The sequence below is a fragment of the Trifolium pratense genome, linkage group LG4 (assembly GCF_020283565.1).
Source record: "Trifolium pratense cultivar HEN17-A07 linkage group LG4, ARS_RC_1.1, whole genome shotgun sequence".
NCBI classification, from domain to species: domain Eukaryota; kingdom Viridiplantae; phylum Streptophyta; class Magnoliopsida; order Fabales; family Fabaceae; genus Trifolium; species Trifolium pratense.
Genome location: NC_060062.1, coordinates 27,984,185 through 28,009,485, shown reverse-complemented (window position 1 = coordinate 28,009,485; position 25,301 = coordinate 27,984,185). Strand labels below are relative to the sequence as shown.

The 25,301-nt window shown below is 33.9% G+C and overlaps 2 protein-coding genes across 2 annotated transcripts; one reads left to right on the top strand and one right to left on the bottom strand.

Moving 5' to 3' along the window:
* Positions 1-921: 921 nt before the first annotated feature.
* On the bottom strand, positions 922-7,316 carry LOC123922398. The gene is made up of 7 exons (XM_045975119.1): positions 7,212-7,316; positions 7,068-7,155; positions 6,080-6,263; positions 5,171-5,425; positions 1,759-1,900; positions 1,095-1,326; positions 922-1,016 (listed from the first exon to the last, which is right to left on the bottom strand). The coding sequence occupies exons 1-7, from the start codon at positions 7,314-7,316 to the stop codon at positions 922-924; spliced, it is 1,101 nt and encodes a 366-aa protein (XP_045831075.1).
* A 14,275-nt stretch (positions 7,317-21,591) lies between these two features.
* Positions 21,592-24,652, top strand: LOC123920167 (glutamyl-tRNA reductase 1, chloroplastic-like). Its single transcript, XM_045972359.1, has 3 exons — positions 21,592-22,049; positions 22,586-22,827; positions 23,122-24,652. Exons 1-3 carry the CDS (start codon positions 21,815-21,817, stop codon positions 24,250-24,252), a joined length of 1,608 nt encoding a protein of 535 aa, XP_045828315.1. The 5' UTR covers positions 21,592-21,814; the 3' UTR covers positions 24,253-24,652.
* Positions 24,653-25,301: the final 649 nt, after the last annotated feature.

Here is a 25,301-nt window from a genome sequence, read left to right as displayed (position 1 = left end):
CTCTACACCAGAGGGAAGATTGAATCAAATAGTATAAAGATCTAATGGGAGAGTGACTTATTTAAATGGGAAGAAATTGTCAACGTTGCACTCGTGTGTAGACATTTTAGGTGACTTTGTTCATTATGTGGAATTGCATACGCCTCTAAGTACTAAGGAACCACATGTAATTATGAATCTTGTGACAATCTGAGGTAGTAATTAAGGATTACTAAGGTTTTTTCATGTACCAAAGATCAACTATTTTGAAACCAGTGGTGTTATACATATGCTTATCAGCAAATGATTAAGTTTGCCATTTTAATACCTCTAGTAGATATATTTGAGTTGTATTTTCTTATTTGGATTATTTTATAACCAATATTGGTTATGTTGTAGAGTACGTCACTTATGAAGGATTAATAAAATTTGTTTAGTTTTTTTTTTCCCCAAGTATAGCATAACTAACAAAGATTCTGAAGAAAAAAAAATTATTTTTTTTATTTGAAAAAGGACTTATAATAGCGCTTTTTGGTTACGGGCGCTATTAAAAGTTGTTTACTTGAATGACTATAATAGCGTTTTATATGCAAGCGCTATTAAATAACTGACATATAATAGCGTTTTCTAAAAGAAGCGCTATAAAACCTTGTTTCCATAGTAGCGGCAGACTATATACGATAGCGGTTTTTTCAAAAAGCGTTATTAAAGTTGGACATTTGATAGCGCTTCAAAAACGCTATTATAGGCATCATACCTATAATAGCGGTAACAATAATAGCGTTTTAAAGCGCTATTAAAAGTTAAAAAAAATGCTATAAAAGACCTATTTTTGTTGTAGTGAAGCAATTGGAATGTTGCTACAATCAATATATTAACAAACTTAGTATACGTCAATGGATGACAATTTGTTATATACAACATAAGGTGCAAATATTGTTATTACCAAAGGTCTCGAAGAGTAAGGTTAACTTGAACTTTCCTAGTTCCAGCAATAGACTGTGAATAACTAATTTGATCCACCAATCCAACAATATCTGAATACAAAACCATAATTGTGTTAAATAAAATGATATGTTTGTGATTTGTAAATGCAAGACAACAATAAACTATACCATATAATAAATCTTCACAAAAATCAAGATTGATGATTTCACTAAAAGGTTTCAACTTTGTGACTGCATCAGGAATTTGATGGACATTGACATCTTTTACTAAAGTTCCACCATTGAACCTCAGCTTGTAATCATGGCACGATGTTTTGAACTGGACATCATTTTTGGTAACTTGAAAATTTTGCATTGTGTAAGTGTTGTTCACAGTTATAGGAATGTCTTTTTCAAATTTCTGATGTAGCTCGTTAGGAATGAACACAGATATATCATCTTCCAGAAATTCAAAGATAAGTAGATTTGATAGTTTGTTGTACAACTCACTTGGTACTATAGTTTACTTTGATTAACAAACATATATCTTAAGATTTATATACTTGAACACCAACACATTATTTGATTGATCAAAAACATACCTTCATATATTAATACACTTTTTTGTCTTGAACATTAAAAATGTAATAATTTTCTATGAACAAACATGTAACACGAATATTTGTTCCACCAATAATTAGACAAACATGTAACATCAACTTTTCATCCACCAACATAATTTATGAACAAACATTTAACATCAAATTGTTAACAGATCATTTTGTCAAATTTTTCAAACTATAACATCAAAACTTTAAAGACATATAAAAAGCTAATATCATTAACAGGTTACCTTGTCGTCCACAACCAGAAGTTCAATAGACTCTTTTCCATCCTTCATGTTAGTCCATTTTTCCTTGACTTTCACAGATATCTTCCAAAGATCCTTCGTGTCGTTTATGTCTTTGACACTCTCGAATTTCCTAGCCATTTTCCTGACGAAAACACGAAAAGAAAAACATTTTTTAGCTGAGTTCAAGCTACATATTAAAAAAAATTCTACCTGCCATAGATCTTTGTTTTTGTTGGTATTATACAAAGAAGATGAAGTATAAAAACATCACGAAAGTTGGACTCAACATATTTGAGTAAAAATAACTAGTTCAGGTTTCAATAAACACGACATGATGTTCGATTTTTCTCATTCCGAGTGATTTAACATATGAAAATCACAGAATCATAAGTTTATTCGACAAAACTGTGATTTTATTCTCAACCGTTTTCATTTTTGAAAAAAAATTGGAACCGATTTGATATATGTTCATTCCAAGCATATGAACACAATATGAAGCATAGCTTGAATAAAATCAAGAAGAAGATGAAGTAGAATATGTTACCTTGTTGTCTCAATGGATGAGAGAAGAGAGGTTTGAGTTTGGGTTACCGTGAGAAAAATGATTTGAGAGGGAAGAGTGAATTTTTGAAGGATTTTTGTTTGTTTCCACACAAAAGGTGTGATGTGACATAAAGGAGGGACTTGAGTATCAATTGGATTGGTTAAAATTGAACCATGGATTGGTTTGAAGGTGTGAAAACACAAGAAGGGGGGGTTGAATTGTGTTTTAGTCAAGTTTAAAACTTTTTTAAGTTCTTAACTTAACTACAACAGCAGCGGATAAATAACACAATAAAACAAGTTAAGAGAGAGAGAGAGATCACACAAGCAAATTATACTGGTTCCTCTCACAAAACGAGAGTAGTCCAGTCCCCTTGCACTTCCAAGGGATTTCACTATAATCACACAAGATTACAACTGCTCAAGCACACAAGCAAGAGACTTCTCAACACTGCTCAAGCACACAAGCTTAAGACTTCACACTTAAGCACACAAGCTTAAGTTACCTCAAGTACAAGATATAATAAAGTAATGGAAAGTATACAACAGCTCTTAGTCAGAACCTAGAAGAACAAATACTAAATATTTGAACTAAAAGTGCAACAACACAGTTCAGAGGTTCAGAGCTTTGTATGAGGAATTCAGAGTTTTTTCGTGCGTGTTAATAATCCTTGATGTATATTAATTACAACTGATTCCTTTAGAATATATACGACTAGAAAAGAGTCGTTGCAAAGAAGACCGTTGAAGTAGATAATCTTTTGTCTTCAAGCAGCTTGTCTTGATGCAGTTTGGTTGTATCCAAAACTAAGTAAGAGTTTCAGGTACTTTGACTACTGCAGAGAAGACTTTCCTTATTCAGCTAACACAGCTGATGACCCACGTTCTCAAAAGAGAACAGACATAAGGAGATTAGCTGTTCTGATCAGGCTTGAAAGGTCCTTTTCTTCATTGGTAGAAGAGTTGACTTGCAAAAGAGAATCTTTACAAACTTCAAGAAGATCATCAGAGTTTGATGAAGCTAAGACCTTAAGAAGTTCTGAAGACTTCATCGTCTGAAGATTACAACTTCTGAGTCTCACAATCTTCTGATCGCTTACAAACTTCTGAAGTCCTTATCTTCTGATCATTAATCAGAGCTTAATTGAATCTAAGTCCTGCACACTTAAATTAAATTTTTAGTACTTCCAATTGTTTATTAATACTTTGTTATCATCAAAACCTTAATAGATTTAGGGGCAAACATTTTTAAATCAATTTTGTTCCAACAATCTCCCCCTTTTTGATGATGACAAACATAAGTATTAATTGACAATTGTTGTTAAATTAACTTATCATGTTTCTCTTAGGTTTGTGAGGTTTGCAAGCTCCCCCTAAGATTGATACTCCTTAAAGCCTAAGCTTTAAGTTTTATCCATGATATTTTAATTTAGTATAAGATTAAGATAATTTGGAATAAAACAAATTTCATATCTTTCTTCAGAGTGAGAGGTTTGCAAGCTCTCCCCCTAAGTCTCATAAGGCTAAGTTAAAATTGCACTCTTAACTTATCCTTACTTATGAAATTTATTTCAATTTCAACTAACTTAGTCTCCACATTGAAATACGTAAAACAACTTAACAGAAACAACTTTTAACTTAATGGATAAGAACGTGAGCGTGGTTTCAGCTTTGAAACTTATCACTTATCAATTAATGCGTAACTACTCCCCCTTTTGTCATTATCAAAAAGTAAAAAAAATTTAGATAACCAAGACAGTGAAAGAAGAAGAGTGGTTGTTACAAAGGTGAATTTATTTCAAAAACAAAAAACAACGCGCTAAAGAGTTTATAAAAGGTGAACGAGATAACATTCATTCTTCACATAAAAACAATAATAAACGAGTATCAAGAAAGATCAAGAAGAATGAGAAGATTTAGTTCACGTATCGCAGAGTTTCGAAGAAGGAAAGAAGAAGAAAAACGCGAGAAGGATGAGAAAGATAAAGAAGACGACAAGAAACCACAAGATGCTGAGATTATAATCATTTCATCAGATTCTGAAGCTGAAGAAAATGAAGATGATGCTGACTATATTGAGTTCTTGGCTGGCTATGTTCCAGAAGAAGAACAAGAAGAAGAAGAAGAGCAGAACCCAGATCCCATAGAAATTTCATCAGAGGATGCTGAGGAGAAATCTGAGATTTCTTCTGAGTATTATCCATCTGACTAGGATTAGATTGTCTTTTTCTTTTTACCAATGTACTCAACATTGTTAGATCATTAATAAAAAAAATTTCTTTTAAATTCATCTTGTGTCCTTATGTGCTTGTTTATCAAATAAAATAAAAGTAAACATCACACAGCAACCAAAATATATCAAACCAAAAAAAAATGAAAATTAAAATAAGATTGTTCAGAAAATAAAAACATGAAGGACATAAAGTGCAAAGAATCCTAAGGTTTCTTGAGAAAGGCTAAGAGCTGGTCAAATTTGTCATTCAGAGACCCCACGTTGGAAACTAGACCATCCACTTTAGATTCCAAATTGAGGTGAGCTGTCCTTTGCCTTTCCGAACCTTCTTGTTGCTCCCTCAGAGCTTCTTGAAAAATCTGCAGCTGATCTGCAACCAAAGGTGCTTGATCTGCAACCAAAGGTGCCTGTTCTTCAACCAAAGGTGCCATGCCTTTATCAGAGGAGGGTTCACCTTCCTCTGGATAATCAATCATCAGAATATCAGTATTTGGATCATCCTCTTGGTTCATCTCAGGGATTTCTTCAGCAAGTCTTGCAGCAGCTTCAGCCAGACGTTCATTCTCAATCCGTTGATCCTCAAGACTCTTGAAAAGCTTAGAATCCACCCAGCATTCCTTAAAAACAGACATATGCCTTGCAGTAGCAGCAATAGCAGCCAGCTTAGCACGCTCATGCTCTTCATGGTTAAACCCAGTCAGCCTTTTCAAACTAGCTCTTGCTAAGCTGTCCTTCAGCAGATGTACCAAATCCAAATCTCGTTGCCCAATCACAGCCTTGATCTCATCACCCATTGCATCCAGAGCTTTGCAGATTTTAGCCTTGATTAGTGACACCTCCATATCCACATCAGAGGGACACACCAAAAACTTGTCCTGAATATGGGATAACCTAAGTAAATCATCATACAGCTGATTGGAGAGGTTACCAAAAGGGTCAGAGGATGAGGGTGAGATATTGGGAATGGTAGAGAGTTTTGTTGGTTCATTAGCAGGGTTGTCAATGATAACAACTTCTGCTTCTGAAGGGTTAGGGGCACAAGTATGAATGCGTGGATTAGGAATGGGTTCAGGAGTTGATTCAGAGGAAGAGATGTCAGATGTTGATTCAGGGTAAATGTGTTCAGGTGATGGTTCAGGAGATTTGTGCTCAGGGGTTGGTTCAGGAGATTTATGTGGAGAGGGTTGTTTGGTGGGAGAGGTTTGTTCAGCAGTTGAAATATCTGGTTGAGGTTCAGATGGTGGAATGTCAGGTGATTGTTTTTGTGGTTGAGGTTGAGGTATAGGTGATTTTGGTTTAGGAGGTGAGGAAGATTTGTGGGTTGCATGAGTAAGAGGCTGATTATTGAGGGGGTCAGGGCTCAGATGTTTTTCTAGTTCAGAGAGAGGGTTATCAGAAGGTGAAATGTTGGGAAGAATAGTTCTAAGCGGTTTGGTAAACCCTAATCCAATTTCAGCTTCATTAAAGATGTACTTAGGAGACTTACCTTTGGGATCAGGAACTTGTTTCTGATGCATCCTAGTACTCAGAGTTTCTTCATCAGACTCAGTTTCTGAATCAGACTGAGATTTAGAAGAGTCACTATCTTCACTTTCTTCTTCATCATCAACAACAATAGGCTTCTTTGATGAAGTTGCAGCAGCTTTTCCAGACAAAGCTTCATGTTTCCTTTTCGTTCTTTTCTCAGCAATAGCTTCTTCTACCTTAACTTTCTTCTGAGCCAGAAGATCTGGTTTTTCTTGATCAGCTTTCCTCTTAGGTTTCCTCTTAGGATTATACATGTTTACAGGAGCTGGAGGGATCATACTCCTATCAACAGTATATCCTTCTTTTCTAAGAACTTCCAGATAATCTTGGATGATGTGCTCAGCATCCATTTCAGAGATTACTGGATAACCATCTACATACAAACGATCTTCAAGACTGGCTGTAAATTCTTGTGAAGGTTGAACCAACTTTGATGAGATGATGCGCATTTTGGTTAGAAAACTTGCATTCAGAATCTCAGGAGTGAACTTCTTTTCCACAAGTTCTGGATGGAATTTCTTTAGATTCTGAACAACATGACCTTGATAAAGAAGGTCTGAGAGTAATCTTGGATAAGCTATGGCTGTTTTCCTCTGAGATTTGCTTGAGAAGATTGCTTCACAGATCCTCTCAAAGAAATATTCTCCTAGATTCACTTTCATGCCTTTCAGAAGAAAGTAGATCAGATGCCGATGAGTCCAGGAGATTGTATCAGTACCACCAACTCTTGGACTGATAGCAGCTAGAATGATCTTGAATAGCACTCTGCAGACATCAGTCAAACCCTTGACTTTACCCTTCAGTTTCAGATCTGTACATATCAGAGCCAGAAGATCATCTCTGTACCTTGTGCCCTTCTCAAAAACATCTAACTCTATCCCAGAGTTATCCAATCCAAGCAAAGCATTGAAATGAATAGGAGAGAAAGCCAGATTCATACCACAGATATTTGACCTAATCTGTTTTCCAGTGAATTCTAGTAAACCCATTTCTTTCCTAGATTTACCTTTTAAACTAGGATTCCTTTCAATATCAGCTAGTTCTTCCTGCTTAGCTTCAGCCTTATCAAAAACCTTAGCCTTCATCCAGAATTTCTTCAAGAGATCTGGGTAAATAGGACCATTAAGCATGTTGAAATACTTATCCCAACCTTGTTGGAGAAGTACTGTTTCACATCGAACCCATTTGCCTTCAAACTATCAAAGTCTATCATCTTCTCAGAGAGAAAGATGAGCTCAGATTCTGGAAACTCCATTTCGTTCCCAACGATTTGAAGATTTCTAAACATGAACGGAGGAATCTTTGTTGTTGAAGAAGACGAAGAACCGGCCATGATGGAGTTTAGGTAAGGGTAGGAACTAATGAGAGAGAAAGAAAATTTTGTTGAAGGTTTAGAGAGAAAAGAAAGTGTAGGTTGTGAAAGTGAGAAGTGTGCAAGTGTATTGTGTAAGTTTTATTTAAATGCACACAGTTAACACGAAAATAGCAAAAGTGGGAAGTTACGCTAATTGACAGAAAGTTGAATACCAAAAATCATCATTAACCACCCACTACCTGACACACGTAGACCACGTGCAGAAATTTACTCGGTAACTGCTATTTTAATGGACAACTGTTCAGCAGCGAATACTAAACGTTTCCCACTTAAATAGTTCAGAGCCTCTGAGATATTTAAAATTCTCTATCAGAGTTAAGTACTTCAGAGTTTGTGTTTCAGATGTTCTGAATCATAAGTTCTGATATACATAACCTCTTACACTTTAATTGCCAAAAAAAAAATTTTCATTCAGAGATTGAAAACATGTTCAGATGTTTCTTTATAAAATCAAATCTTTCAACAGGTAAGGCTTTAGTAAATATGTCAGCCCATTGATTTTCAGTATCAACAAACTTAATATCTATAATGCCTCTCTGAACATAATCTCTGATAAAATGGTGTTTGATTTCAATATGTTTGGCTCTAGAGTGTAAAATAGGATTTTTAGATAAATGAATGGCTGCAGTATTATCACAATATAAAGGAATATTGTGGCTGCTTACCTGATAATCTTCTAACTGATATTTTAGCCAGAGTAGTTGTGTGCAACACTTAGCTGCTGAGATGTATTCTGCTTCTGCTGTAGACAAAGCTATAGTAGTTTGTCTCTTACTAGCCCAGGAGATAAGGTTTTCACCAACAAATTGACAATTGCCACTTGTGGATTTTCTTTCAATTTTATCTCCAGCATAGTCAGCATCACAGAATCCATTTAGCACATAATCATTGGATTTCTTATAGAGAAGTCCAAGATTAGTTGTTCCTTTCAGATACCTAAAGATTCTCTTTACAGCAGTAAGATGAGATTCTCTAGGATCTGACTGGAATCTTGCACATAAGCAAACACTGAATAAAATATCTGGCCTAGAGGCTGTCAGATAGAGTAAGGAACCAATCATACCTCTGTAGACCTTTTGATCTACTTTTCCTTCATCTTCTGACTTGCTCATGTTGGTAGTTGAATGCATAGGAGTGTTCATTATCTTGCAGTCATCTAGATTGAACTTTTTCAGAAGTTCCTTGGTATATTTTGATTGATGAACATAAGTTCCTTCCTTCTTCTGATTGATTTGAATTCCAAGAAAGAACTTCAATTCTCCCATCATGCTCATTTCAAATTCATCCTGCATTATCTTAGAAAAATTCTTGCACAAGGAAGCATTAGTTGAACCAAAAATAATATCATCAACATAAATTTGAATGATTAAAATGTCTTCTTTGGTTGTTTTTCTAAAGAGTGTGCAGTCAACCTTCCCTTTCTCAAAACCCTTTTCAAGAAGGAAATTACTGAGTCTATCATACCAAGCTCTTGGAGCTTGTTTCAGACCATACAGTGATTTCTTCAATTTGAAAACATGTTCTGGGTTTGAGACATCTTCAAAACCAGGAGGTTGCTTAACATACACTTCTTCAGAAATAAAACCATTTAAGAAGGCACTCTTAACATCCATCTGATACAAAGTTATTCCATGATTAACAGCATAGGATAGAAGTAACCTTATTGCTTCAAGTCTAGCAACTGGTGCAAAGGTTTCAGTATAGTCAATCCCCTCTTGCTGACTATAACCTTGCGCAACCAATCTAGCCTTGTTTCTTACCACTTCACCTTGTTCATTCAGCTTGTTTCTGAATACCCATTTTGTTCCAATAATGTTCTTGTGAGAAGGTTTGGGCACTAGAGTCCATACATCATTCCTTTGAAATTGATTCAGCTCTTCTTGCATTGCTACAATCCAAGCATCATCTTTTAGAGCTTCATCAATCTTTGAAGGTTCCATCATTGAGATAAGACCAACTAAAGATTCCTCATTTCTCAGTTGAGATCTTGTCTTCATTGGACTATCCTTGTTGCCTAAGATCAGTTCCTCTGGATGTGATGATTTGTATTTGAAAGTATTTCTTGGGGGCTCATCATCCTCAGACTCATCAACAGCAGGTTCAGCAGTTGCTTCAGTTCTTTGTTGTTCAGAGTCTGTAGGGACTGTTATGTTCAGAGGTTCTTCAGAGAATGGATGTTCTGAGTAGTTTGGAATATCTGAATACTGATCCTCTGATACCTGAAATCTAGACAAACCTTCCACAAGCTCTGACACTTGATCAGGCTCTTTGTCATCAAATTTGACATGCATAGTTTCTTCCACAGTGTGTGTTTCAGAAATATACAGTCTGTATGCTTTTGAGCGTTCAGAATATCCTATAAAGATACCCTTATAACCTCTAGCATCAAATTTCTTTAGATGGACTTTGTTGTTTAAAATGTAACAAGTACATCCAAACTGATGAAAATAAGAAATATCAGGCTTTCTTCCTTTGAACAGTTCATAAGCAGTTTTGTTCAATTTAGATCTGATATAGATCCTATTTTGAACATAACATGCTGTGTTTACAGCTTCTGCCCATAAAAATTTTGCTACATTAGTTTCATGCATCATGGTTCTGGCCATTTCTTGCAGAGTTCTATTCTTCCTTTCTACAACCCTATTTTGTTGAGGAGTTCTAGGAGAAGAGAATTCATGCAAGATGCCATATTTTTCACAAAAGTTTTCAAAAGGTTCATTTTCAAATTCTCCACCATGATCACTTCTAACTTTTAAAATAGTGTAGCCTTTTTCATTTTGAATTTGTTTGCAGAAGATGCTAAACTCATCATAAGCTTCATCTTTTGTTCTTAGGAATTTTACCCAAGTCCATCTACTGTAATCATCAACAATTACTAATCCATACTTCTTTCCATTGATAGAGGCAGTGTGAACTGGCCCAAAAAGATCAATGTGAAGAAGTTCCAATGGTCTTGAGGTAGAGACAATGTTCTTAGGTTTAAAAGATGATTTTGTAATTTTTCCTTTTTGATAAGAACCACAAAGTGTGTTTGAGTGATATTTGATTTTTGGTAAACCTCTGACAAGGTCAAGCTTGCTAAGCTTAGAGATTAACCTCCAGTTAGCATGGTCTAACCTCTTATGCCAGATCCATTTTTCTTCACTCAAGGTCAAAAGACACATTACTTTTTGTTCATTCAAATCAGAAAGATTAATTTTATAAACATTGTTCTTTCTCAGACCTTTGAATATAATGGAGTTATCAGATTGTTTAGACACAGTACATGATTCCTTATTAAAAACAACTACATAACCATTGTCGCAAAATTGACTTATGCTCAATAAGTTATGTTTGAGTCCATCTACTAACCAAACATCATTAATAGATAGGGAAGAATTACCTACTGTACCTGTACCTATTATCTTTCCTTTTTGATTACCTCCAAAGCCAACAGATCCTCCTTCTTTCATAGTCAGCTTAGAAAATAGTTGTTTGTCACCAGTCATATGCCTTGAACATCCACTATCCAGATACCATGAGTGATTCATGATACTTCTTTGAGTGGCAGGCTGTATGAGAAACAACTTTAATCATTGCGGTAGAACTCTTCATCACAGTTAATGATAAAGTCATCCCAGTATTCTTCCTCTTCATTTTTCAAGTTCTGATTGTTAACTTGAGAACTTGTCAGCCATTTGTCTAGGACATAAGCCCTTCTTCTTTTGCATAGAACTTGTTTCCATACTCTAGGTAGGACATATCCTTTCCTAGTTGGTAAATCTGAATGTTAGTCCACAAATGCTTACTATGTTGTCTAGTGTTAGAGAAGGATCTTGGTTTTGAGTAATAACCTTTTTGAAACCTTTTCTTTGTTTGAAATCTGTTATTATTCCAGGATTTGGATTGTTTATGATTCCAGGGTTTGTATTTATCACCAATCCCATGTTCTGATTGATTATATCTACTGACTCTCGAATCATAAATAATCTGAGTCCTGTACTTCATCTGAGATTTGGAGTTTGAATTTTTTCTTTTAAAAACTTCTGATCTTTTAGATTGACTAGCTTCAGGTACTGAAGTTCCTTTGGATCCAGAATTTGAAGTCTCAGATGTTGAAGCTTTCAGAACATCTGAACTAATGTTCTCAGGTTCTGAACAACTTCTATCTTCTGAACTTTTCTTTCCAGATCCTGAGACACTTGGTTCCTCTGAGCTGTCAGCTTCTAAATCACTCAGATCATCATTGTCATTTTCAACAATACCAGGATTCTTTCCCTCTTCACTTGGTGGAACAACATAATAAACCCAAGATTTTCCAACCTTTTTGGCAAAGGTCTTTAGCTTTGAATATGTTCTACCATATTCATAGCCAAGTCCTTCTCCTCTATGTCTCAAAACGTTATAAATTCTATTAGCAGCTTTGCTCTTCCCAAGGTTGAGATGCACAAACTGTTGAAGAGCTATTTCCTGCTCATCAATAGGTTTGTGACAAACAGCACAACCCTTTTCAAAGTCATTTACTCTATTCAGAGTTTCTTGATACAGACCTTGAAAATGTTCTGCTTGTTCAGTCAGAGTGTTAAGTTTTTCTTGTAAAACTTTTTGTTTACTTAACACTCTGAGATGTTTCTCAATGACCTTGTTAAGTGCAGTTATAAGTTGGGATTTAGAACAGTCAGAAAATACCTCATCTGTTACTTCTGAATCTGATTCTGATTCATCCTCTGAGTCTGCATCTGAGTCAGTTGAAGCCATTAGGGCTAGATTTGCCTCTTCTTCTTCCTCAACTTCTTCCTCAGATGATAGCTCTTCAAAAGTAGCCATCAGACTCTTTTTCAATTTGCTCTTAAATTGTTGCTTCTTTGAGCTGTATCTTTTGCTTTTGTCTTTAGCAGACATTTCTGGACAGTCAGCAATAAAGTGTCCTGGCTTCTTACAGTTGAAGCAGTTCTTCTGATCATCCTTTTTGCTGACAAAATTTCTGGAGCTGTTACCTCTGAAATTTCTTTTGTTAAATCTGTTCCATTGCTGAAACTTGGTGAATAAAGCAAACTCATCTTCACCCATTTCCTCCTCTTGACCATCTGCAGAAGATTCCTCTTCAATGTCAAGAAGCTGAGTCTTAAGAGCTTTAGAAGGAGTCCTAGTTGACTGTAAAGCCACAAACTTGGACTTCTTCTTAGCTTCTGAATCAGCATTCAGAACCATCTCATGGCTTCTGAGATTGCTTATCAGAGCCTCAAGACTCAGAGTCTTGAGATTTTGAGCTTCTTCTATTGCAGTGACCTTAGGTCTCCAAGCAATAGGAAGACTTCTCAGAATCTTCTGAACATGGTCATAGGTGGAATAACTTCTCTTAAGAGCTTAAAGACCAGATACAAGGATTTGAAACCTTGTAAACATAGTTTCAATGTTTTCATCTTGTTGCATAGTGAATAGTTCATATTGCCTTATCAAGAGACTAGCCTTAGCCTCTTGAACCTTTTCATTACCATCATAGGTAGCACACATAGAGTCAAAGATAGATTTAGCAGTAGACTTGTTTTCTATTCTGACATAATCTTCATGTCTAATAGCACCAACAACAATGTCCTTTATGTTGAGGCAAAATCCATTTTAGTGTTTTAATGACAACAAACCTTATGGAATAAATATTAAGTTTTATGAATGGTGATCTACTGATGTTTGCACTTGAGTTTTTGTTAAAAGATAGGTAATGACAAAAGTGGACAATCTAGAAGCCACTCACATCAACAAGTACATTTTATATACTCAAGCAATGAAAGAATTAGAGTAGCATCAGATGATCATAACAATAGCATCACAAGCTTCATGAAGATTTTTAAAGGATGTTGTTTGAATCATAAAAAGTTTCATTTGAAGATTCAAACAAGAAAGCAAGTTTCATGGTTAATAGTCTTCCTCATCACCACAAGGTTCACAATGAGCTTAAAGATTCAAGGAAGAATATGAAGATCATAGTTGATGGAAATACTTGCATCACAAGCTACACAAGAACATATTTGATGTTATCATGTCAAAACTCACATTGAGTTTTGTTACATGCTTTGAGGATTTACTACTACAATTAACATCAATGGAAATGATGCATATGTTGAAGATCTTCAAAACCTACTCAAAGTTTCATCTTAGCTTCTCAAGACAAGAATGATCTAAGAATGATTTTCCATGAATTTACAAAGGAGCTTATGCACCACAAGGCATAAAAGTTTTAATCATTGTCTAAGCTAGAAAATGATAATCCTCATGATGAGTACTCCCACGCCTCCACTTAAAGCATCTCAAAGTATTCAATGAACAAGCAACAATGTGTGCAAAACATCAAGAGGAATTGTGGAAAGTTTTGCAGCAACATGAAGATCCCTCCTTAAGAAAATCTTGAGATACTGTTTCAAGAATGATCTGAGAACATTCTTAACAGACAGACTGCACTTTTGAATATAAGCACATTTTGGATTAAGTGCTTTATGATTTTATAAGTCAACTTTGGACAAAACAAATAAGCACTTTACAAAGGAAATATGGATCAAATCTCTACAGAAGATAATATCTTTTTGGATCAACACTTTTGATGGAAAATGAGCATATACCTTTCCTAGTCATAATTCATGCAATGAATTATAAGTTTGATCTTTTATGATCTTTTATGGTATTGATCATCCAATGAAAATACCTGATCATATATCATAGGCCAATCAGATTGCAACAACACATTATGAACTATGAGTTGTGATGTACTTGCAAAATGACTATGTTGGAACATTCTTCAATGGTGTTGTCATACAAGTACATTTTTGTCTCACATGCCTTTGTACTAATCCAGCTGGTTTATTCCCAAGCTAAGGCTATCTCTGAGTTGTCCTTGAGCCTACTGAACAGCTGCATATCACAAAGGAAATAGAGATGAAGCTTCATCACACTTGCTGATACAGTCAAGACTGGTTCAAGACTGATTCAAGAACGTTCTTGCACACAGTTTTGCAAAACCACCTCCAACTGTCATGAGTCCTTTTACTGAGGTTCCAAACGGCTATATCTGACCTCTGACATTGGAAGGATGCAGGAAACAACTCATTTGTACTTGCCAACAGCTCACACTTCTTTGGCTCTTGTGGATCAAAGCAAAAATTCAGTTCAAGACTATTTCAAGACTAATGCAAGACTGATCCTGCACACAGTTTTTCAAAACCATTTCCAACTGTCATAAGTCCTTTTCTGAGCATCCAAACGGCTATATCTGATACATGACAGTGGAAGGAAGTAAGAAACAACTCATATGTACTTGGTAACAGCTCACACATATTTGGATCTTATGGATCAAAGCCAAATGGAAATCAAGACTGTTCCAAGACTAATCAGAGAATCTACAAATTATGCAGAATTTGTCTGCTGCATATAGAGCACTGAGTAACAGCTCTATTTTGCCCTCTAACTGATATACTTGAAGGCCAAGACTCACACATAAGGTTGCATCTATAAAAGGCAAGCAAATCCAAGAGAAAGAGCAAGAGTTCAAGCTACAAATCATCAAATACTTGTTTTTGTCTACAAGTCCTAAAGCTCTTCTTTCATCACTCAAATTCAGGCTCTTCATTTACATCATACTTCTGAGTTTATTGAGTGTTTCTATTTGCTTCTCAAACAACCTTTGAGTTTCTACAAGCAAATTTTCCAAGAGACCACTTTTCAACATAACCCACTTTTAAGTGGTTATATCTTTGTCTCTCAATTTTACCACTCACACTCCAGCTCTCTAACAACCTACTGGATCACAATATTACTGAGTGTATTGAGTGTATTTTGTATAAGCTTCTCAAACTAGTTTTGAGTTTTTGTATAAGCTTAGATCCAGAACAACTTCCTTTGTAAAAGAAGATGGCTCAAGTCAATACGTAACTATTGATTGAGTGACACCTCTTTAAGGCTGAGGTAGATCAAGCTTGTAGGGCTTGGAGGTTTTGATCTTGGTTTAGATCAAAGAAGATTTGTATTTGAGATCAGTAGTATCTCGAGATCATAGTGAAAACTCACAGGCGTGGGGACTGGACTAGCCCAGGATTTGGGTGAACCAGTATAATCTTTGTGTGTGAATCTCTCTAACCTTTAACTCTTTATTTTATGTAAACACGCATCACACGAAACACTTCATTTACAGTTACTTTGAAATTCTCACGCAGCTGAGATTGTTCTTAGAACAGTCTGATTTTTAATTCACTAACATTTATCCAAGTATACACTTGAGATCAATTTAGTAGATTGCAGGATTAATTTTTAAAAGGGTCACAATTCAAACCCCCCTTTCTTGTGACTATTTCTTCCACTTCACTTTACTCTATGATGCTTAGTGTAGGTTTTTAAGTTAGCTGGTGTGAGTAACTTTCTATGCTCAATGGACAATCTTCCATGTTCATTTAAGTTTTCAAAAGTTACTCCCAGCTCAACCAAATCCCACAACTCATGATCAATAGCAGTAATATTGCTATACAGTCTTTCCTTCCACCACTCAAATAATGATGCATCACCATTGAATATAGGAGCTTTCTTATTGCCACTATGTTCATGTGATTCATTACTTAAGTAGTCAAAACCAAAAGCATTTCTAGGACCACCACCAGCACCACTGGCATCACCGGCTTCACCGGTTGTTCTAGTGCTACTATCGTCTCCTCCAGACATAGTGTTCTCACAAGATCTTTACTGTCTCACTGTTAAGTGAAAGTAACAGACCAGAGCTCTAGATACCAATTGAAGGTGTGAAAACACAAGAAGGGGGGGTTGAATTGTGTTTTAGTCAAGTTTAAAACTTTTTTAAGTTCTTAACTTAACTACAACAGCAGCGGATAAATAACACAATAAAACAAGTTAAGAGAGAGAGAGAGATCACACAAGCAAATTATACTGGTTCCTCTCACAAAACGAGAGTAGTCCAGTCCCCTTGCACTTCCAAGGGATTTCACTATAATCACACAAGATTACAACTGCTCAAGCACACAAGCAAGAGACTTCTCAACACTGCTCAAGCACACAAGCTTAAGACTTCACACTTAAGCACACAAGCTTAAGTTACCTCAAGTACAAGATATAATAAAGTAATGGAAAGTATACAACAGCTCTTAGTCAGAACCTAGAAGAACAAATACTAAATATTTGAACTAAAAGTGCAACAACACAGTTCAGAGGTTCAGAGCTTTGTATGAGGAATTCAGAGTTTTTTTATGCGTTTTAATAATCCTTGATGTATATTAATTACAACTGATTCCTTTAGAATATATACGACTAGAAAAGAGTCGTTGCAAAGAAGACCGTTGAAGTAGATAATCTTTTGTCTTCAAGCAGCTTGTCTTGATGCAGTTTGGTTGTATCCAAAACTAAGTAAGAGTTTCAGGTACTTTGACTGCTGCAGATAAGACTTTCCTTATTCAGCTAACACAGCTGATGACCCACGTTCTCAAAAGAGAACAGACAGAAGGAGATTAGCTGTTCTGATCAGGCTTGAAAGGTCCTTTTCTTCATTGGTAGAAGAGTTGACTTGCAAAAGAGAATCTTTACAAACTTCAAGAAGATCATCAGAGTTTGATGAAGCTAAGACCTTAAGAAGTTCTGAAGACTTCATCGTCTGAAGATTACAACTTCTGAGTCTCACAATCTTCTGATCGCTTACAAACTTCTGAAGTCCTTATCTTCTGATCATTAATCAGAGCTTAATTGAATCTAAGTCCTGCACACTTAAATTAAATTTTTAGTACTTCCAATTGTTTATTAATACTTTGTTATCATCAAAACCTTAATAGATTTAGGGGCAAACATTTTTAAATCAATTTTGTTCCAACATGGTTGGCTTGCAAAATTAGTTACCTTTTGTCTCACAAAACACAAATATGGCTTAGTTAGGAGACTATATGGCTTAGTTCCCTCAAGTGTTAGTTCAGTTTCAATTTTTTTGGAAAACAAATACCCCTATTTTGGACAGGTGGCAGGTTTTTAAGCATGGGCGGCTTGGTTTTTACTAGGTACTACAAATTTCTTATATTGTAATTGATTTTTTTGAATGCAACTTCTTTCCTACCATACAGTATCGATTCTCTTCCTTTACGTTTTTGGAGCAACGTTTGCAAACCAAAATTCGATGGTGGCCTTCAGGTGAAAATTTAGAACAATTTAAATGTGCCATTCTCATGAAATGGAAATGGATAGTGCTTACACCATTTATGTTTCTTCGGTTTTTAATTTTACTTTGTGAGAAAAAGTGGATCATCAGTGCAAGAAGAAATTTTCAGGGTGCGTAAAGAAAAAAAATACAAGATATATGCAAATTTAAGAAGATCGCCTGCCTCCCCTCCTCCTAGATTCGCCTCTGCCTAGATTCGAACTCATTTCTGTGCAAATCAATGTCATGTAGTTACCAAATGAGTTGTACTTACAAGACTTTCTCGACAAAAATGAGATGCTATTAAATGATGATGGAAACTTCGTACATATAACATAATGATTACAAAATTAACATAATGAGTGAAATGCCAAATACCTCCTTGAAATTTGGAAATAGGCAAATACCTCTCTAAAATTGTAAAACGTCAATTAAATTGTTCCCTGCTTTGTTTACCCCGTCTATTTTGATGAGAAAAAGATGGATGAGACAAGAATTGATAAAGAATATGATGTTGGTGATTGGTGTTTCTTGTCTGGTTCTAAATCTGATGACTCGGATTGATCTATTGGGTGGTTAGAACCTCTTGGTTCTGATTTTGAAAGCAATGATAATGATGATGTGGATGATTCTGGTGATGATAGTATTGCTGTTTTGGTTCCTTGTTATTCACCTGGTTGCAAGGAGGTTGAAAGATCAAACAATGTGCTTTTGAATGCCCAAAATAGACGGAGTAAACAGAGCAATGGGGCAATTTGATTGACGTTTTACAATTTCAGCGGAAATTTGCCTATTTTTAAATTTCAGGAGGATATTTGACGAATTTTGAAATTTTAGGGGAGTGTTTGACATTTCACTCTTAACATAATATTCCCTTTGCCTCTAAAAGAATGTCATTATTTTACACAAATTAACATATGACATATTTTAAAGATAAAAAATTTATTTTGAAAACAGTATATTTAATTCTTTGAATTTTAAATTTTTTTTTAACTAATATTTTTCTATTTGATTCTTTAACAAATACTCATAAAATTTGTTAGCATGTGTCTTAATTTAATATATATTTATGCTGTTAATAGTCCATTGATTTACAAAATGACCTGAAAAACATATTTATAAGTTGGAGCTATCCCTATGTAAATAAATAAAGTAAAAGCGATCATCATCTTACAGAGAAATTCTTGTATGAGTCCTCACCTAAGCATTAATGATTACACACAACCAATCAAATGATTACAAGTAATTAATATAGTAGTAAATAAAATAAATCTCTACAAATTAAATAAGGAAAGAAAAAAAATGTTCACTTTATAAAAAAAAAGGGTAAATGATCATTTACCCCCATGCAAAATAAGTAAATTTTCGTTTACCCCCCTATGCAGATTTTTTTTCTATTTACCCCTCTGCAAAATTTAGATTCCCTCATTTTGCCCCCTGGATGTACAGCAGGACATGTGACTGTGCAAATCTGCTGATGTGGCTTGACCAAGTGGAAAAAATCATTTATATTTATTTTTTAAATTCCACGTCAGATAACATTTTTTAAAAATGAAAAATAATTTTTTTTCCTTCAAAATAAAAAACCGAATGTTTTTATTTTTTTCCCCAAAATTTTTTTAAAAAAAATTCCGAAGCGAATTTTAAAAATTTCCAAAAAAAATAAATAAATAACTTTTTTATTTTGCTCTCAAAATAAAGATTTACTCCGAAATAAAGTTTATTTCTAAAATAAAAATTTGAAAGATTTATTTTCAAATTTTTTTGAATTAAAAAAAACATTAATATTTATTTTTTAAAAACAAAACTTTATTTTTTTTTTGTTAATCTCTTTGAATTAAAAAAAAATAGAAAAATAAGTTTGATTCATGTTTTTCTCTTCTACCAAAACCATTTGCCCTAGAACTAGAAAAATAGAAAGAAGCATAAGACAACAACGAAGTAGAAGACGACGATGAATACAATCACGACGGTGTAAGCAAACGACTCAGGCGAACATTCTTTTTTTTTTTTAATTCAAAAAGATTTGAAAATAAATCTTTAAAAGCTTTATTTTGGAAATAAACTTTATTTGGGAGCAAAATAAGAAAATTTGTTTTTTAATTTTAGGGAAAAAATAATAATTTTGTACGGAAAAAATTTATTTGTAGGAAATTTTTTTAAAATTTTGTAGGAAAAAAATTTGATTTGTAGGATTTTTTTATTTTTGAAAAAAAAAATAAATAAGAAAATTCGTTTTTTTTTTTATTTTGTAGGAAAAAAAATTTAAATTTCTTTTGTAGGATTTTTTATTTTGGAAAAAAAATCGTTTTTTTAATTTTGTAGGAAAAAAAATTAAATTGTTTTTTTGAAAAAAATATTATCTGACGTAGAATTAAAAAAATAAATATAAATAATTTTTTCCACGTGTACAAGCCACATCAGCAAATTTGCATAGTCACTTGTTTTGCAAGGGGGTAAATGATCATTTACCCTAAAAAAAAATATTATCGGTCATATTTTTTTCATTCCAACTAATCTTTTTTTTTTTTTTTTATTTGCTACAAACTAATCAAATAAGGAAAGAAAAAAAATGTTCACTTTATAAAAAAAATTATAATCGGTCATATTTTTTTCATTCCAACTAATCTTTTTTTTTTTAATTTGCTACAAACTAATTAAGCTCTCTTTTTTAATTTTTTTTTTTTAGTTTACAATGATATGGGAATCGAACCCAGTACCTGTACTTTATTACCCAAACCCCTCACTACTAAACTAAACCTAATAGCTTTAATTTTTTATTTCTTTGTTCCAATTATTTGTATACTATTATTTCTATGTGTTTTGGAAATTTAGGGACTATACAAACTATTATAGCCCGTTTTGTAAAAAAAAAAATAGTGGGTAGTTAAACAAGCCATAAGTTATAAGTTCAAAATTTGACATTACAAAACATAGATATATGAATATGTACAAACTATAACCATAACTTAAATTCAACTAACAACCGTTAGTAAAACTCAATTTAACAAATATTAGAAGAATAATATTGTATTATAAATTCGTCAAAAAAAATTGTAGTATAAATGTATAATTTTTTTTTGTTACAGTATAAATGTATAATATAAATTAAAACATCCTTTACCTTGTTAAACTTAAAATATAAAGGAATAATGCAAAAAAAAAATGGAACAAGAAATAAACGAAAAAAAAAATTTGAGTTTTTGGAACAAAAAAATATGAGGGATTGATAAATAAAAAATTAAAGTGCACGCGTGTTTTTATTATTATTATTTCTTTCATTATTTTTAGAGATTTAGTTTTAATTACTACTTCATTAATTACTAATAATTATTTATTATAAAATGACTTTACTATTAATTACTTGTAATCATTTGATTGGTTGTGTGTAACCATTAATGCTTAGGTGATGACTCACACAAGAATTTCTCCTTCTTACAAATCAGTTTTGTAAGGTTAAATTAGACCCAATATAAAATTCTGAGATAGTTTTAGAGTCTATCCAAGATTCATTGGACCACCACCGCTTGCTATTAAATTTCCACTATTCGACTACCCACTATTTATATCTACAAAAATCTCACATTAATTAAATGATGACCTAAAAATATATTTATTATTAAGAAGTATCACATCGATTACGAGATAGTCTAAATATATATTTATAAAATATAAACATCCCTCAACTTACTATGAACGTATGAAATTTCATTTCCTATTTGATATTTTTAGTTAAGTAGGTTGATAGAGAATCCATTTAACTTAGCCGTTTTTATAAAGTTGAAATAAGTCTAACTCTCAATTTTAAAATTTATAAATAAAATTAATCTTCACCTTACATGCCAATTTTATAAGTTGAGCTAGCAAAAGCAAAATTCTAATTTTTTTTTTTTTTTTGTGTATATTCATGAAATTCATATCGAGATAGAGATGGATCATGAGGGAATTGAAGGATGAAAATAAGAGAGCCTAAGATAGGAAGATTGGGAAGGAAAGGAGTGTGGATAAAACGTGTCCTCGCTAACCAATCAGAACACAGAGAAATCACACCCTTTCAAATACTTCCAAAAACTTTCCATACGCCACATCCTTAATTTGCAACATCATCATTCATTTCCACACAAAAATTCCAAAAACCAAACCAAACCAAAACATACACAAACACAAACACAGTTTTAGCTTCAACTAACAATACCAACCTCATTATTATTCTCTAACACTAACAACAATGGCTGTTTCAACTAGTTTCTATGGTCCAAAATTGGAACCTTTGTTCATCAAATATTGTTCTTCTTCTTCTTCATCATTATCTTATGTTACTACTCATCTATCATTCTTTGGTAGAAACAGAAAGAGCCTTGTTCAGTGTCAGAGAGGTTCAATTATTCGATGTGAGGCTTCGTCTTCTGATAATGCTAACTCTGTTTCTGCTCTACAACAGCTTAAAACTTCTGCTGCTGATAGTAAGTCATTTTTTAACTTGTTTTTAGTTAATAATGAATGGTTCTGTCATATGCTTAAGACTTAAGAACTGTGTTATTTTATTTTATTTTTTTGGCTTTCACCACCAGTTTAATCTGATTCGTTGTTGCCGGATATCATCTATCCATCTGAATATATGAAAATCATGTATATTTTACACAGTCTAGGAATGTCATGTATAATTGAAAAGTTGTGGTTAATGACTTACAAAATTATGGTTAATAACATTCAAAGCTGTGGTTAATTACGTTCGGTGGATGATTAACGATTCACGACGTCTTGCTAAAAATGGAATATCAACAGAACATGCACACTTTATTATGTTTTGGTACATGTTAAAAATTGAATAACATGACATAAAATGGTTAGTCAGATTCCTCGGCAGATATTAGTCAAAATGCTTAGTTAGGTTCTTCGACAGATATTAGTCATTAGCGAAGCTAGTGAATACTTCACACTTGTAACATGATTAAAAAAAAACACATGAAACTGACTTTATGAAATTGAATTTCAATAGGATACACAAAGGAAAAGAGCAGCATTGTGGTAATTGGGCTAAGTGTTCATACTACGCCGGTCGAAATGCGTGAGAAACTTGCCATACCAGAAGCAGAATGGCCTAGAGCCATTGGTGAGCTTTGTAATCTGAATCATATTGAAGAAGCAGCTGTTCTGAGCACATGCAACAGAATGGAAATATACGTTGTTGCACTTTCTCAACACCGCGGTGTCAAAGAAGTCACTGAATGGATGTCAAATGTATGTTCACTTCTCTATCTGAGTATTAACTTATTCGAGTTTATCTTTTGACAAAAACACTTGTGAGACCATTTGAAAGATCTTATGGAAACAACTTATGACTTATCTATAAGCTGTTTTCATTTTATACTTGTAAGCTCTACAAGATAGCTTATGGAAACAGCTTATAGCCTATAATAGAATAGTTTCACTTTATTTTATCTTTTGCTATAGAAATAGCGTATACATAAACACTTATATAATAAGCATTTAATTAAGCTGTTTATTTATTCTTATTCTATTTTTGTTTTGCAGACAAGTGGTATACCTGCATCAGAGCTTTCAAAGTACCTATTTTTGCTATACAACAAAGATGCAACACATCACATTTTTGAAGTATCAGCAGGACTTGATTCTCTTGTAATGGGAGAAGGTCAAATCCTTTCACAAGTCAAGCAAGTTGTGAAAGCAGGACAAGGAGTTAATGGCTTTGGAAGAAACATCAGTGGTCTATTCAAGCACGCAATCACCGTCGGTAAAAGGGTCCGAACTGAGACTAACATTGCGGCCGGCGCAGTTTCCGTGAGTTCGGCTGCGGTTGAATTGGCCTTGATGAAGTTACCTGATCAAGCCTCACATGGAAATGCAAGAATGCTAGTTATCGGAGCTGGAAAAATGGGGAAGCTTGTGATTAAGCATTTAGTTGCAAAAGGGTGTAAGAAGATGGTAGTTGTTAATCGAACCGAAGAGAGAGTCGCAGCGATCCGCGAAGAAATGAGTGATGTTGAGATAATCTACAGACCGCTTTCGGAAATGTTCGAATGTGTCGGCGAAGCAGATGTAGTTTTCACCAGCACTGCATCAGAGAATCCTTTGATTTTGAAAGAACATGTTAATGAACTTCCTTTAGCAAGCGAAGAAGTCGGACAGAAACGCCTCTTTGTCGACATTTCTGTTCCGAGAAACGTCGGTTCATGTGTCAATGACATTGAGTCTGTGAAAGTTTACAATGTTGATGATCTTAAAGAGGTTGTAGCTGCTAACAAAGAAGATAGGTTAAGAAAAGCAATGGAAGCACAAGTAATTATCGACGAAGAATCGACACAATTTGAAGCATGGAGAGACTCATTAGAAACTGTTCCTACCATTAAGAAATTAAGGGCTTATGCTGAAAGATTAAGGGTTGCTGAGCTTGAGAAATGTTTAGGCAAAATGGGTGATGATATTAATAAGAAAACACAAAAAGCTGTGGATGATCTTAGTAAAGGGATTGTGAATAAAATGCTTCATGGTCCAATGCAACATTTAAGATGTGATGGAAGTGATAGTAGGACTTTGAGTGAGACACTTGAGAATATGCATGCTTTGAATAGAATGTTTAGTCTTGAAACTGAGATTTCTGTTTTGGAACAGAAGATTAGAGCTAAGGTGGAGCAAAAACCATAGAGAGATTAATATGAGACCATTTACATTGATTATTACACTCATTTATTTTTCTTATGAAAGAGAAAAATACTCACTCTTTTAGTTTTTTATGGCTTTCACCACCGGTTTAATCTGGTTCGGGGGTCAACTATGACATCAAGTGGTTCAGCCTCCTCCCGATCGCAGTTTCGTGGGGGGATCGAATCATGGTCCTTCCTATCAAGTTCAACACCAATCACCACTAAACCATGTTTCAGTTGCATGATTGAAACATAAAATTGAAGTCTCTATTTTTTAGGTAATGTATTTATATTATGCCATGTTGAATGTCTGTATTGTACAAAATAGAGGAGTTGTGGCTAGTTTTGTAATTATCATCATCATCATAAATAATCTATGCTTATGAGTTGTGCCCTACTAATAAGATTCTTTGATTTTAAATTTTTGGTTCTTAAAATAAATGGTTCCGATAATTGATCCTCCATTTAACTTTAACTTAGGCTAATTAACCACTTGGTAATGTTAATGAGATTTGTTTTGTTGGTGTTTTGGATGCTAATTTAGTAGTAATTTCTAACAAAAGTGGTTGACCTAATAAATTTACGAATATAAATATTTTTCTAGATGAAGAGTTAAGACCAAATAAAAAAGAAATTATATTGGAGGTGTGATTAATCGAAGTTACAAGTCACTTAAAATTTTACATGATATGTGTTAAAGTTCAGAGAGAAAGACAAAGTGACGGCTAGGGTTTCAATAATATTACAATGAGATTACTTGACAAAATAAGGATTACAAAATAATTTATAATAATTCCTAATGGACTACTAAACTACTAACATATAAAGCCCAATACTTAAAGCCCCAATAATATTATTATCTAACACTTCCCCTCAAACTCACGATGCATTATCAGATAATCATCGAGAGTTTGTCAAACAAAAAACGAAAATCAAACTACTCAAACTAAATATTTTATTTCTAATACTACCCCTCAAGCTAAAGCGTACTAAGCTTTGAGCTTGTTACAAATCAACCCGAAAATAAACTAAATTAACTAATAGCTTCAA

Coding starts and splice junctions, on each gene's coding strand:
- LOC123920167 (XM_045972359.1), top strand. CDS start 21,815: ATGGCTGTTTCAACTAGTTTCTATGGTCCAAAATTGGAACCTTTGTTC. Junction 22,050..22,585: donor TAAAACTTCTGCTGCTGATA/GTAAGTCATTTT, acceptor GAATTTCAATAG/GATACACAAAGGAAAAGAGC. Junction 22,828..23,121: donor TCACTGAATGGATGTCAAAT/GTATGTTCACTT, acceptor TTTGTTTTGCAG/ACAAGTGGTATACCTGCATC.
- LOC123922398 (XM_045975119.1), bottom strand. CDS start 7,316: ATGGAGTTTCCAGAATCTGAGCTCATCTTTCTCTCTGAGAAGATGATA. Junction 7,156..7,211: donor AACAGTACTTCTCCAACAAG/GTTGGGATAAGT, acceptor GATCTCTTGAAG/AAATTCTGGATGAAGGCTAA. Junction 1,901..5,170: donor GCTATTGCTGCTACTGCAAG/GCATATGTCTGT, acceptor TGTTTTCGTCAG/GAAAATGGCTAGGAAATTCG.